The sequence below is a fragment of the Varanus komodoensis genome, unplaced genomic scaffold (genome assembly GCF_004798865.1).
Source record: "Varanus komodoensis strain SLA01 unplaced genomic scaffold, ASM479886v1 scaffold1, whole genome shotgun sequence".
In the NCBI taxonomy this organism is placed as follows: Eukaryota; Metazoa; Chordata; class Lepidosauria; order Squamata; family Varanidae; genus Varanus; species Varanus komodoensis.
In genome coordinates this window covers 17322445-17337662 of record NW_025335268.1, presented here as the reverse complement: position 1 = coordinate 17337662, position 15218 = coordinate 17322445, and the positions used below count along the sequence as shown (strand labels likewise).

Below are 15218 nucleotides of genomic sequence, written 5' to 3'. Positions count from 1 at the left end.
CAGACTGCCCTTCTACCCATAGAAAGGCAATTTAGAATACAGTCCAGTGGGGATACTTGTTAGCCTCTGAAGTTAGTGGATTATGGACTTCCTATGCAAAGCAGTAGGAGCATGGGAGTGATCTTTATCTCCCTGCCATTCCCAGATGGTCAGTTTTGGCTGTCTAGCTGTGGAGTGTTAGTGAGGGAAGGAATCTGGAGCACCACCAGGATGCAATGTATCCAGAGTATCCTTGATCCAGTCCCCCACCCCACTCTCCAGAAGTTTTCCCTTTCTCTAGGGTTGCCATTATGACATCAGAGAAGCACTCCATCCTGTTCTTTTTGAGCTGTCTACAGGAAAAGGGGGATCCCCAGCTCATCCTGTGGCCAACTAGATGCTAGCTAGCATTGCTCTGTCCATGAAATGTGTAGTTTAGCCCTTGGGTGGAGAAAAAGGACCTTTGAGTGACAGGCTGCAGGGATATGAATATCAGGTACTTTGGCAGCTTTAAGTGTACCCCTGCCATAGACACAGCTGTGGCCAAGCCATGTCTGAAGCTATGGATTTCACATGGATTTACAATTCACACATAGTTTGAATTTAGCATGCCCATGAGGCATTCCTTTCTTGGCTCTTTGCAGCCAGAACAGCTTTATGTAAAGAGCTTTGGCCAAAAGGAGATTTTGAACAACTTAGAAAAGAATCAGATTTTATGCAACTGAAAAACAAGGTTCTCCCTGCTTCAGGAATATGCCAATCTTGTTTACTGATACGTTTTATTGACTTGTTACTCTCACTGCTTTTAAAGCAGTTTTCTTTTGGTAAAAATCCCATCTAACAATGTAGCTGCTTCCCTGTTTTGCTCATCTCTTGGTACACTGGCCACTGCTACAGTGGAAAATTTCTAGTCACATGCCTGTAACCTTTAAGAATGTCACTGATTGTCTGGGTGTCTAGTAATCAATGAATATTCAGTGACATTCTACTCCTGTGGCAAAGCAATAGACTTAAGTGAATATGCAGAAACCTCTTTCACTTCAAAGGTTCCCCTTCCAGCATTTTCTTTCCACCAAATAATAAGATCACTTCAGGCCACTTCACACTTCCCTTTGTTGTTGTTACTTCTTTGGTCTCTCATGTGTATAAATGATGGAGGAGTAACTAGTGTGTGATATTTCCAAAACTAGGACCCAGGACACTTGTTAGCATAAAACACCAAAGAGGAGCTCAGCACAGCATCCCCTAGACTGCCTGCACACCGTAAGCTAATAGCTTCCTTGGAGCCCCTCACCCACAACTTCTCTTGTGGCTCTTTTATGCTGCCAAGTCCCCTTGCTGCTTGAAAACTGTATAATACTTAAACCAGCAGGCGCACCAGCACAAAACACATTCAGAACCCTGTGTTGCAGCTTCACGGTATTTTCAGACAGAAAAAAAGTGCTGCATTCACTTTTTAAATTACCCATAGCTCTATTGTGACGGTACTCTCCTGCCTTCATGGTTTCAGGGTGCTGTTTCCATAATTTTGCTTTGTGAGGTGGCTGCCCCCGTCCTCTCTTGCTGTGCTGCCATCCCTTGTGGCAGTGATGAGAAACTTGTCATCCAGGCATTCTGGAGGGACACAATTCCCGTCAGTCCTAGCCAGCATAGCTTGTGGTGAGGGATCATGGAAGCTGTAGGCCAAAATATATGAAGGCCCCAACATGCCAGTCCCTGCCTTCTGGCAGCAGCAACAAGTCACCAGCAAATTAAGATGTTCATGAGCCGTTGGGGAACATCACTGCCAGGGGGCAGGCATCAACAGTGGGCCTCCACTGTCATGTATGAATGTAAGGAGCCCTTCCAACTTAATTCAGCCACCATGGTGAGTGGGAACTGGAGTAACTTTACACAAAAATGCACTATGCTCTGGTGTTGTTAATTTTATTTTTAAAAAATCTCCAGAGACACATTGATTCCTTTTATCTGTGTTAGACTGTAAATCTAGATAGCAATTGCTAGCAGCAGGGCTCCTTGGCCAAGAGCATCCACCCTCTGCTGCATCTATTTTATAGGGACTGAATATGGAACTACCATAACGGGAAAGGATTTGGAGGTGGTGGTGGGGAAATCATGCACAAGTTTCAATGCACCTGTAGTCAGTCAAGCATTGGACTCCATTCATAGTGAGACTTACATGTGCTTTTTCTGATTTGTCAGCAGCCTACCTCTCCAACAACCCCTAATAAGCCGGTGGTGCCCCTTGAGTGGGCCTCTGGAGTAATACTGAAGCCTGATCCAAGTATCATCAACAAACACATTCAAAAACTAGTTGATGTAAGTACGTGAGGGTGTGCACCAATTTACTTGTTTATCTGCTCAGTAGCCACTTGAGAAGTACAAATGGGTGGAAATAGGAGAGCACAATCTGATCTGCACTTACCTTGGAGTAAGATGGCACTTAGTTCTGGTGCTAACTTGAATACCGTTGCTCTGCAAGAGAATGTTTGAATGTGCTGGTGCATATTTAAAAATATAAAATACAGTTTTACAAGAGTTATTTGCAAAATATGCTTAATGTTAATATTTCAAAAACAGGAATTTCAGTGATAAGATTTATGACTGTGAATCAGGTCATGGATGTGTGCGTTTCTTAGAGCTGCTTTACAAGAAACAGTGTCCTACAGAGATGTAACGCCAACCACCTGAATGCTGTTACATCACCTTGCATTACTGATGGATACATACGTCCATTTCAGCATATGCAGTGTTTAATTTAGATACTGAATTAAAATCCTATCCCACGTTCATTGAAAGAATTCAAAGCAGTGTGCATCAGATTTTGGCCAGACAGAGAGGAGTTTAGCTTCATCTAAATTGCCTGTTACAGTCCATGTGTGTGGTGATACCACCATTGTCCCAAAACTGAAGATATTTCCAGCTGCCTGAAAAAGCTTTCCATTATGCCAAATAAGTTTCAGAAAGAATATTATTTCTCTTTCTCCAGATATGGCACAAGGAATCTTTACAATGCTTCCTCTCTTTTAAAATGTCCCTAAGTAAGGAAAGTCCTTTCCAAAATGCTTTGGGAATAATATAAAGTACCCCCCTCCCAATATCTGCACTTCTGTCTGGGGCACAGAACTACCTTTCTTGCTATTTCCTTGGTAGTACAATTGTGTCTTCCCTTCATGCTGGGCCAACTCTACCATTGGGCAGAGTGGGGCTGTGACACCAGACAGGAGTGACAAGGTGTTGGAGTGTCAAGAAAAGTGCATCACGTGGCCTGCCCAAAGGCCTTTAAGTTAGCATGTTGATCTCAGGTGTGTGGAAGACACTGCCCTGCCTGAGTTCATGTGGAAGTATGATTCAGCTGGCATCTTGATTGGCTTCTGTATGTTGAATGCAGGGGGTGAGGGAGGAGATACCATCTGGTCCTTCACATGAGGCAGCAAAGGCTTTAAGCTGAACCTACCCTCATGGATGACAAAATAGACCTGTGCATGCTCATTGCTTGTAATTCTATACACATGACAGACAGGTAGTTTTCCCAGGATAGGTCCACCTGGCGCCAACGTTATATGCTTTTCGGTGCCAGGTCGAGACTTTTTTATTTCTCCATACTTTTAATGTTTAATTTTAACTGTTTTTATGCTCAGTTTGTGGATCATTTATATTATTTGGGTATCTATGTATCTATGGGATTTGAATTATAAGCCATCCTAAGGTAAAAAAATTCCCAAATAAATAAATAGGCAACTAATGAAATCCATGAAAGAAGTCAAGTACAGAACACCCCATTAGACCCTGCAGTCAAAAAGTGGTCACATTCTGATTGCCATCAAAAAGTTGCCATTTTTAAAAATCTTAATTATTTATATTATCTTTTTATTTGAATATGTTTTACTTATTTTTAACTCTGACTGTATTTTATTACTATTGATCACATTTATTATTTCTATTATTATTGACTATTGTATTATTGATTGTTTTATTGTTGTTGATTTTAAGCTTGTAAGCCATTCTGAGATGCTGCTGTGAAGGACGGGATACAAATGTTTTAAATAAATAAATTCCTTCTGAGCAAAGCAGCTGAGGTTCCCTCTGTAAGGTTAAAATTTTAGGCAGCTGCTGTATATAAAAGACCATTATGTTACTCTCAGTATTCAAATCCTAAGTTGTTCTGTAGGGTTAAAGGAAGCACAGTGAATACAGAATATTTATATTAATAGTTTGGAGCCTTTGAGCGGAACTTTGTTTTTACTTTATTTATTTATTTAAAACTTTTATATGCCATCCTTTATGCATGGCGTCTTGGGATGGCTCACAATCAGTAAAATCAAATACATTAAAAACAATCTAAATAACATATAACCAATAAAACACAACTGTTGCATTAAAATACTAATTTTTTAAATAACGGTTAAATAAAAAGGTTTTGACCTGGAGTTAAAAAAGAGCATATTTTGTCAATAGTACCTACACAGAAAATATTCAAGTATCATGGCTGAATTCACTCAATTACATCTGGATAAAATTGAATGTTTCTCTTTTGCTCTGGATTGCACCATTTTTGTAGAACACATGTCATTGCATCATTCATCATTAATGCAATTGAAAAGCAGTTTTGTACATCACCTTTCTGATGCAGCCATACAAAAATCCCAGTTTGCACTTCTACAAACAGTTCCTTGCCTTAACCCAATCTAGATTATTACAAGCCCAGCCATAGGCAGAAACTAGGTCGGAGTGTTTCTTGGACAGTTACCTTATACATTTGGTTTGAAATTCATCTGAAAATATATGCCCTAACTTTGTTTATAAATCAATGCAAGGCAGTTCAGCAAATTAAAACAATTTAAGAAAATCAAGCCTAGCATCAACAAAAACCTTACCAAGCAAACCAGTAATAATGGCACAAAAAGAAAAAATGCACCAAAAAGAACAATAGCTGTCAGAAGAAAAACAATGTAATACTTTTGAAACAACCTCAATCAATCATAAAAGGTTTTCACTGGATGCCTGCAGATATACGTGATTGGTTTTGGCACAACTTCCTAGAAAGTGTGCTTCATGGAATCATCATCCCCATTGGAAAGAACCTGCTCTTGAGAAACTTGTGCCAAATTTTGGTTAGCAAGGACACCCAGAGCAGAGCTACAGGTGCTGAATGTTGTGCTTGGGACACACGTGTCTTTTCAGTAGGTAGCAAGTTCAAGTTGGCACAGCTAGCATTTTAAATAACAGTATGAATCAATCCTTAGCTATAAAAAGCTAGCTTCTGTTTGAAGCCATGTTTCTGTTCCCTGTGCTCTGGAACCTCTGATTCTTCCATATGCTTTATATAGCAGGTATAAGGACCTGCACTCTGTACCTTCTTTTAGCTCAGAGGTACAGAACTCTGGCCTGAAGGCCCTGTCCAGTCTTTCTGTGATCCTGTTCTGCCCCTCTAGGCCACACCATCTTTCTCCTGACCACTGATTCTCTGGTGATATCCCAGCTTTTCTGGGCCTTTCCCCTATTGCAAAAGGTTGAAATGCCTATTCTTAGGCTGAGTTACTGGCCATAAAAGCTTCAAGTTAAAAAATTTGCCTCCAGGCTCTGGAACGCAGTTCCTGAGAGCTGCTCAGCAATGGCAATCAACCCTTGGAAGAAGAAGATTCAACACTCCTGCTTAAGTTGTTATCAGTATTTACACTGGACTTTGATTTTAAGTGTGGTTTCTTTGCCATGATCATAATACATTATCTATTTTTTCACTGCATTATTTCCTTGAAAATTTCAGTCTGTTTTTAGGAACTATGACCATGACCATGACGGTTATATCTCCCAAGAAGACTTTGAAAGCATAGCAGCTAATTTTCCTTTCCTGGACTCATTCTGTGTGCTAGACAAAGATCAGTAAGTGTTCTTGCTCATATTATAGTTTTACAGTGCAAACCACTGGATGTTAATCTGCATTTTATTGTATTTCTTTCTTTATATTTTTGAGAAATTGTTATGAACTGCCCATCACACTTTGGTTATGGGGCAGTATAGAAATAAAATTAATAAGAAGAAAAACCAAGTCCCACTGTTTCTTTAGTATTTACTTTGAGGTAAGTGTGCATAAGACTGTAGTCTTAATTTATAAATGTAGAAGAAACAGCAGTGTCTTTCATTTGTTCTGTCTTATCTGTAATAGTTAAGACACTTTTCCTTCTGTCTGTCACATCTCAGCACCACATGGAATGGGCAACTAAGGGGCCAATATGTTCTACTAATTGCATGGGTGTTGCTGAGACCTTTATTTTTATTTACTCTTGTATAATCACTTGCATTCCCACTCTGACATGGGACCATGGTACTCCAGGATGGGAGGATTAAACCTTTGACCTAGCCATTTTCCACCCCAAATTCTATACTCACACAACTTGCAGTGAGGATGGATAGGTTTTAAAAAGGAAGAGAAATTTCAAGTGGAATAATAATGAAGACAGACAAAAGTCCCAAAGGATCTCATGGGTAGCTTTAAGCATCTGCAAGAGTGGCTTGGGGAAAGGATTGGTGCTATTATAAAGAAATGCACAACACACAGGTAATCAAAGTTGAACCACAAGTCCGGATGCCACTTCAGAATGCTTGTTCAGGCAGTCCCTGGGTTATGAACATCTGAGTTATGTACATCTGTACTTATGAATGAACTGCCATAAAACCAATTGATTTTAAAATTCGAGTTAAAATAAATGGTTCACAGTAATTATTTCAGAATCTAGTTTGTTATGCTCATGAAAACTTGCTATTGATAATTAAATTTTTTTTTAATGTGCATCCTACTGTGGGAAATCATCATCACCATAGAGAGGAAATGAAAGGGAGGCCTCTGAATCAAGTCTTAAAGAGAGAAACCTCCCCAGCATTTCCTTGATGGTCTAATCCATTAGGGTTCCCCTTCTTCATTTATTCTGTTCTTATAGTCTTAGTCCCCCCTATCGTTTTCACTCACCAACACCACCTGTTTGCACGAAGGATATGCAGGAGACATTTCCCTTTCTGGATGCGCGGGACAAGAAGCCATACTTTGGAGGCCTCCCTCTCTCCCTCCTTGCTTTCTGTCTCTCTATGAAGATGCAGTTCCTCAGTAGGCCACAAAACTCCCCCTCCCCCCAACATCTCATTTAATTTTTGATGGGAAATTTGCCAATAATCAATTGTGCAAAAGTTAAACCTGCAAAAGTTGAAGTTTGACAATATTTTGATGATGGGGTTTTTTTTGAAGGACCACACCTGTCATTTTCTTCAAGAGTAGCCACAAGGCTCCCAAGAAGGGCCAGATTGCCATATTTCTCCATGGCAGTCTTCTGCAACCTGTTACCTTCCAGACCACACCTTTTATAATCTCCATGCCGGTTAGGTATTATGGAGGATGTGATCCAACATCACATCTGGGTAGCTTCTGATTTGGGAAGGGTTTGCAAGGTAATAATTATCTCCCTACTTCTTTCCCTCTTCTTTTAAAAATAGGGATGGTCTTATCAGCAAAGGAGAAATGATGGCTTATTTTCTGAGGGCCAAATCACAACTGCAGTGTAAGATGGGTCCTGGTTTCATACATAACTTCCAGGAGATGACTTATCTCAAACCAACTTTCTGTGAACATTGTGCTGGATTTGTAAGTATACCTCAGTCCAATTTTGAGGTGCAAATGGGCCTGAGATGTATACATTTACTTATTTGAGTTTTCCTCTGTCCTATTTTGAAGATGTAAATGAATACTTAAAAAGACAAACAAAAACTACTTGACTTGGTAGATTTTGTAAAGTGGCATTTTTAAATAAGTAAACAAGGTGAAAACAGCATCAAACATGGGATATAAAAAATGGGCCTTTAACTGAAAGCAGAAAAGATGCAACAATGTAGTCATTCCTATGGATGTTTGTCCAGAAAGTGTAAGCCCCATCAAGTGCCAGGAAACTTTCCCCCAGGTAAGTGTAGGATTGCAACCTAATTTTTTTGTTCTTTTAACCTTAGCATTATTTTAACCAAAAAGTCTTGATGCCTCTAAGGACAAGAAAAATTGAAGTATTAGAAATACTGAAATAGATTCCTTTTAAAAAGCCAAATATGTATGTTGATTCATTCCAGGTGATTTTTTAAAAACTTGTTGAATCACTTCTCCTCTGCTGCCTCATTTGTAAATTGTGGAAATGATGAGGGGCTGGGAGCTGCCTCGATCTTCACAGCTGAATGGATAGCTCTTTCTAGCAGGAAGGGTGTTGAGAACAGTGATTTCCTGTTTGTACTTTTATAGCCATTGTTCCTACCTTTGTAATAAAGTTGTTTTCCTTCTTGCTTTCTTAATTCCTTTTATCTTTAATTACAGCTCTGGGGTATAATCAAGCAAGGCTACAAATGCAAAGGTACTGTAAATCTTGCATGGGCTCTGACTCCAAACCTTAGAATTCCAGTTTTACCTTAATTAATTCCTTAATTGCTGTCAAAAGAACAATGCAGTGCAAATTAGCCCTCAGATTGACCTGAAGAGTTATGTATAATGCAATTCTGTGCATTCTTACTGAGAAGTAACTTCTGCTGAGTTCAATGCACAGGATTGGTCAAGGTAAGTGTGCATAGGACTGCAGCCTTAATCATTGGTAGGGCAAGAAAACACTCTGCTACTTCAACTCCTTAATTCATTTTAATGCTTAGCTTCATTTAAAAATGAGCATTCTGATGATTTCTGGTTGTGCATCTGTTTTTCCAAGTGACCATCTTTTCCTATAATAATGAACTCAGTGGTGAGTATTGAGAGCTGTATAGCTAAACAAGGTCACTGAGAATTGAAAAGAAGGTATTGGTATGTTCAGGGTACACTGAGGTGTAGAAAAATTCAATTTAAAAAACAAACCTAAGGGGCCAAAATATCCCTTCCAAAAACTGCTCAGTAAGGACTGAGCATGTTCACTGGCCACAACATGTGGATTGTCAGGAAAAACCTAACAAGAAAGTGGCAGGGCCAGGGAAGGTTATAATGGAGTATCCTGGAATTGAGCCTCAGTGGAACGATCTTCTTGCAGGTATTTTTTTTAGTAATGAGGGTAGTATGAGAGTTGGCTAAGTTAACCTCACATTAAAATAACCAGGATTTAAGTCTTAGCTGAATTGTGCTCTAGTTATTATCTTCTTGCAACAGTGTACAATTTGATTACACTCTTGTAGTGAAAATCCTAGAATAGTAGAAAGACATTTGGTTATATGATAGCAATTAATGTTATAGAGAACTCTTCCATGACATTGTCAAGTAATGAATAAATGCAAGAGTGAAACTGTGGCTTTTCTTACAAAAATCTAATCCTATATAGAGGACTGGCACAGAATCCTAAGTGTGAATGGAATGCTTAAGCCCTTGTGTTCCTGGCATTTCTCTACTTCACATGCCGAAAAGCCACTTGCTCCCTATGGAGTTCTAAACATTTTATTTAAAGAGGCCTTCATTCCACAGCGATAGGCATACATTCATCAACATACCAGTACTGATATGGACTAGTCCTGTAAAAGAGGCAAAGAGCAAGGAATTGTTTCCATGACTCCTCAGAAGTAATTTATGTACAGCACTGGAAGTTCATTTCGTGAACAGCTAATTTCCACATTGTGCTGATTAATTAGAAGTATCTAAGGTAGATTTTTCATTTCTGAAAGTCTGGCAGATTTGAGACTTTATCTCTGTTTGCAGCATTTTGGAAATAGTAGCTTGCCGAAATTAATTTTTCTTTGGCCTGGCAATTTCTTCCAGATTGTGGTGCCAACTGCCATAAACAGTGCAGGGATCTGCTAGTTTTAGCCTGCAGAAAGTTTGCCAGAGGAACATCACTGAGTAGTAATCATGGGTCTCTGCCCAATAGCCCGTCATTGCCAGCAGGTAAGAGCAGTCCCCATGTCTCATGGATGATTAATTGAACAATGACTTTGATTGTCCAACAGTTCGTGTGGTATTTATCTAGAATGCAAATAACCATTGCTTTGATAAAAGAAGTTACTTGTTATATTCCCAACAATGTCCTTATTAGTCTACCACACAATAATTCCTAGAATGACTTGGAAAACCCTCTTGAATGGTCAGTGGGTAATGCTACAGATCTCAGCTATTCTCTGAGCATGGAATTTATTGACTCCTCAGGAATGTACACATACAACACTGAACTCCCACAAGAACACAGGTACCTTCTTGGGTAGCAGCTAAAATATCAAGGGCTTTATGACTCTAAGCTAAACTGTTGGATAGAATTCAATTCACTTGCTGCAGGTAAAAAGGTTTCAGCCAATTCATATAAAAGATTTCTACCACCAACTGAAGTTGGAACAAGGCTGCTCCTACACAAACAACTCCATAAATGGGACAAATAGTTCCTCCTAGTTGCTGTGTATCAGTAAGAGAGTTGATTATTTAAAATTTTTGCCTGGATTACCATCAAGCAACTTAGAATGTATAGTCTTAGAAGGAAAAGAACTACATAACTAGAACCATACCAGTTTGCAGGTAGCTGTCTATATGCCTTAGTACCACACAAAAAATATTCTTCAATCAACCAAAGTTTATTGTACTAGCTAAAGGCCATGACAAACATATCAAATATATGCACTTTGCCTGGCTGACTTTTGGTCTCACTTCCTTGGTTCTCTTGACCAACTCTTTTGCCTTCTTAAGCTTCATTGACTTGCCCAGAGTTGGTGGAGGTGATGAAGCACAGATGGCACGGTGGTTGTGGCTAAAGGCACAGACCTCTGCAAAGTAGCAGAGGCTGCAGTTGATGGGTGAGATAGCTCAGGTGCTCTCAGGGTATCAACTGTACAGAAGGCCTTATTCCAGAGCTCCACACAGAGATATGAGTTGGCGTGATGTTTGCCACCTTGTTTAGAAAATGCTTAGCAGTGGGCTCATTGGTCCATGACATGCCCCTCATCCAGGCACAGAAGAAAAAGACAACGCCTGGCAGTTGGGGGCAGCTTAGCTCTACATCACACACTTTTGTGCAATGGTGCATTCAGTGCCACCCGGGAAACAAGAAAGGCCAAAAAAGAGAAGAGAAAAATGCTGAAAAGATGGCTCAGATAGGGAAAAATGAAGCATTTACCTTTTTTTTTTTTTTTTTTTTTTGAGGGGGTAGTAAGTGGGTAGTACAAAAGGGAGCAGTTGAAGAAAAATGCATAACAAATCTGGAAAAAGGGAAAAGGGTATATGTAGAGCGAAAGATGCTCATAAAAATATTGAAAAAGGCTAAATAAGATGAGAATGTTTTGAGCTAAAAATTACAGAGAACTCTCTGGGGTACTAAAAGCAATCAAAGGAGAACATAGGGAAATGATGGGAGCTCCTCCCTTTTGTATGGAAGCCAAGGTGGAGGAGGCATCCTGCCAAGATGCGTAGCTGTTGACTCTTCCTGGCAACAGGGTCCACACAGGTACAGAGCCCGTATGTGTGATGTACAGAGACCACAAAGAAGAATGGCCAATATGGGCCTAACAAGTGTGTCCCTGGATGTTGACACACATATACATCAGGTCTATATGTTTGATTACAGTACATGGCATTTAAGACCAAAGTATGTTTCAATGCATAGTATCTTTTTCAAGCTCTAATCAATGTACCTAACCCCAACCCCAAATAGTACAGGAAGGGGGTCTATATCACTGAAATGAGTGTTTCTTTGGTAACTAAGTTGGATAGCAATATTACATTGAAAAGAGACTTGGACCCCTTTGTAAAAAATGAGAACAGTGGTGGCACAAAGATTTTCCTGTTCAGATGTTTGGTCTTTCGTGTAGACTTCACATATCTAATTCACATATCTATTATTCTGTGAATAATAAGAACAATTCACCAGCTTCCCCTATCTAGTGCAGTTTCTAGGAGCAATGGTTAGAACCCATATAGACATCTTCCTCCAAGGTTTGATTAGATGCTATATCCCTTCTACCCACTATATGTGGACCTCTTCATACATTAGCTTGTGTGACTGTGTTTAATTTGGCCCATGTCATTCCACTGGAAGCCACAGCTATGAAATTACTTGAGCTCAGCAGGGCTGTCAAGGACAGGACATTTTGCAGGGTATTAATTCATAGGGGTGCTGTAAGGCAAAGATGATTTAACAGCACGTAACAACAGCAAAATTGCATTCTTACTCCTCTCTGAAGCTTCTGTCACAACCATTCCTCAAACACATACACATCCTGCATGAGTTAAACAGGGAACAGCAGCCACTGAGAATGGGATGCTGAAACAACTGTTTCAGGATCTGACAATAGGTGACAGTAAAAACCATTTAAATCTGCCTAATCATTGTCAAGTAAGCATAGGGGTTCAGCTTTTAGAACCAAAGGCTTAACCTTGTCTAAGGTTGCTTCCTATCTCCCCTTAGTCATCACTTCTCACTTTAAATATCTGAGCCCTGCTGTTGACAATAGAAGAATTTAGTATCTTCACTTGGAAAAAGTTCTAGTTGGGGAGAACATTTCAGCATTTCCACTAGAGTGGTCCTTTTACACTAAAAATAGACTTCTATAGCCAATGCATATATGAGTAGTACACATAGGCCTAAGGAACAGGTCTGCTTTTGCATTCATAATTTGCTTTGGAGACCGAGGGTAGTATAGTGGTTAAGAGTGTTAAGTCCCCAAATACTGATTATATGGGGAGGTTCTGGCTTTTGGGCCCTATTTCCGTTTTAAAAGATTGGAATGCTTCTTCTAAGGCTTAGTTAACGCTTAAGAGCTTTAAGCTAAAACAGGTTGGTATGTTTTGTATTTGGGCCCACTTACCAAGTGTGGCCGCAAGATCTTCTCCAACATGGAATTTGGCCTTCCTGCTGAAAGAGATTCTGCATCCCTGATCTAGAAGGGCACCACTAAAAGGTAACAGAACAATATTTTTGTCAGTGTGATACAGCTGAATCTTAAGCTGTTGTCAGCACTGACTGTGTTGGCCCTTTTATTCCTTGCCAAAGAAGAAATGGTTTGTGGTGTTCTCGCTGGTTAGTAGAGCTTGAAAATACTACTAATGTTACTTTTTTAACTTTCTCATTGCAGTAAGCTTAGAATGGCCTTACTGCTTCTGCATTCAGGCTCAAAAACATAAAAATATTTTATGAAAAAAATTAAGTGTTTGTCTGCTAAGGTGATGAATTTTATTATTTGAATGCAGTTATACTGAGTCATGTTTTAAAATGTTGGTTAATATAGTTGTTAGAAGAAAAGAATTTTGATTGAAAAGCAAACTTAACTGAACAGAAACTACTAAGTCTCATTGAAATCAGTGATGCAGAACAAATACCAGAGTTTATGTGCCTTCTTTATTTCAGACTGTGAGCTGGAACACTGGATTTTGTAAACCACAAATGAAATATACAAGACTTTTAATGCAAAATAAAAACTTTTGGCTCCATACTTCTGAGCTTAAACCAATGTTTTATCCAGCCCTGCTCTTTTTGTCTTGCACTGGTTACAGTATTATTAGTGAATTAATGTGTATTTTCATCCTCTGCTTTGTAGTACAGGATGAAGTATTCCATTTTCCCAGTGTAGCTCCACAAAAACAGGATCTAGATAACAGAGCAATCACACTGGTAACTGGTTCTTCTCAGAAGATTTCAGTCCATCTACAACGGGTGACCACTAGTCAAGCAACTCAGACCGAGCCACTGTGGCATGAGCCAGGTTGGGGTGATTCAGGATCACACACGTTTCCCAAAATGAAGTCCAAGTTCCATGGCAAATCAGGAAAGAATAAAGGCTTTGCAAAATGGGAGAATAATGAAAAACCCAACATTCAGACCAACATGAATATCGCAGTAGCAAGTACAGCACATCTGCTGGACCAGAATGGAACAGAAACTCTTCTAGAAAGGCAAGAAATAGAGGTGGGTAAGAGAATGCCATTAAGTGTTCAAGGCCTATGTTCTTTTCATTTGTCTTCAAGTACTATAAATCATGCCATGGATAAGGTACAGGCCCTACAATTATTATACAATTCCTTTGCTATGCACCATTTAATAGTAGTAGACAGGATAAATCCTCACCAGTAAAGTTGACTCTAGTTCTTGGGAAGCTTTATTTCTGTGACCCCCACCTGTTCCACAACCTATGCATGTTTAAATACAACAAAGTCCTACAAATACCAGCGTCCCCCAACTAGGCCTGCTTGCTGGAGAATGCTGGGAATTATAGGACTATTCAAAGAACACAAGAATCACCATGCTGGGTCAGATTATCTAGTCTAGCAGTCTGTTCACACAGTGGTCAATCCATTGCCTGTAGGAAATTTACAAGGCAGGAGTGCAATAGCACCTTCCTGCCAAGTTCCCCATTAAGTGGTGTATATATGAATGTTACACTGTGTTTATATCCTGCCTTTTTTTCCTCTTCCAAGGAACCAAAGGCCTCTGATACTGGAGTTAGCAGAGAGCCATCAGGACTAGCAAACATTTATAGCCATTCATTCTCCATGAATTGGTTTAATTGCCTTTGAAGCCATCTACTACATCTTGAGGAAGCATCTTCCATAGGTTAACTGTGCAAAATACTTCCTTGTGTCTGTCCTGAATCTTCCCTTATGTAAGAAGCTTTCTACACAAAGAAAACTAGCATGGCAGGAAGAGGAGTTGTAGCTTAGCCTTTTCTTGAGAACTAGAAAAGTTACAAACTTGAGGTCTGTTAATATGAAGACACATTTCAATATGCATTCCCGGAAGTGTGAAGCAGTATTATCTGGCGGGATGATACCTCTTGATTGTGTAGCTGGACCCTTAAAATAGGACCACCGGCCTCTCTTATAAAACTGTGCCTTTTGATTTGTTACAGGCAAGCTGATCTGCATTTGCTGCTGCTGCTGTGGCTGCAGCTGCTGCAAAAGATGGAAGCGCGTTCAAGGGAGCACAATGTCGTCTCTGTAGATTACCAGATTTGATTGAACTTTGTACAACTGATAATATTCAGCAGATCCTTTCTCACCTGTGATGGAAATGTAATGACTGAATACACTATTTATTTTCTCACATAGCTTCAGTAACTTGATTCATCTTGCACAAACAGAAAACAAAGGAGTGGGCATAGCACCGACGTGTCAGTGATTCTCAGGTAAAGGAAACCATGATTCTCGTTCATTTCACTATGACCAAAGACACACTGACTTCTAGAAGTATCACAACTACCACAGTAGTGGAAAGCTGACTGATGTGTGCCAAGTGTCGCTCATTGTACATTCTGATGCATATATTGTTGTT

The 15218-nt window shown here is 39.7% G+C and overlaps 1 protein-coding gene across 1 annotated transcript in view; it reads left to right on the top strand.

The window, feature by feature from the left end:
* Positions 1 to 14992, top strand: part of RASGRP3 (RAS guanyl releasing protein 3) — a 38096-nt gene extending 23104 nt beyond the window's left edge. Inside the window, exons 12-18 of the mRNA XM_044450668.1 lie at positions 2182 to 2298; positions 5747 to 5862; positions 7465 to 7612; positions 8324 to 8360; positions 9734 to 9859; positions 13489 to 13856; positions 14797 to 14992. Of these exons, the coding sequence (XP_044306603.1) occupies positions 2182 to 2298; positions 5747 to 5862; positions 7465 to 7612; positions 8324 to 8360; positions 9734 to 9859; positions 13489 to 13856; positions 14797 to 14805 (921 nt within the window). The 3' untranslated portion in view covers positions 14806 to 14992. The remainder of the gene's footprint in view (positions 1 to 2181; positions 2299 to 5746; positions 5863 to 7464; positions 7613 to 8323; positions 8361 to 9733; positions 9860 to 13488; positions 13857 to 14796) is intronic.
* The last annotated feature ends 226 nt before the right edge of the window (positions 14993 to 15218 follow it).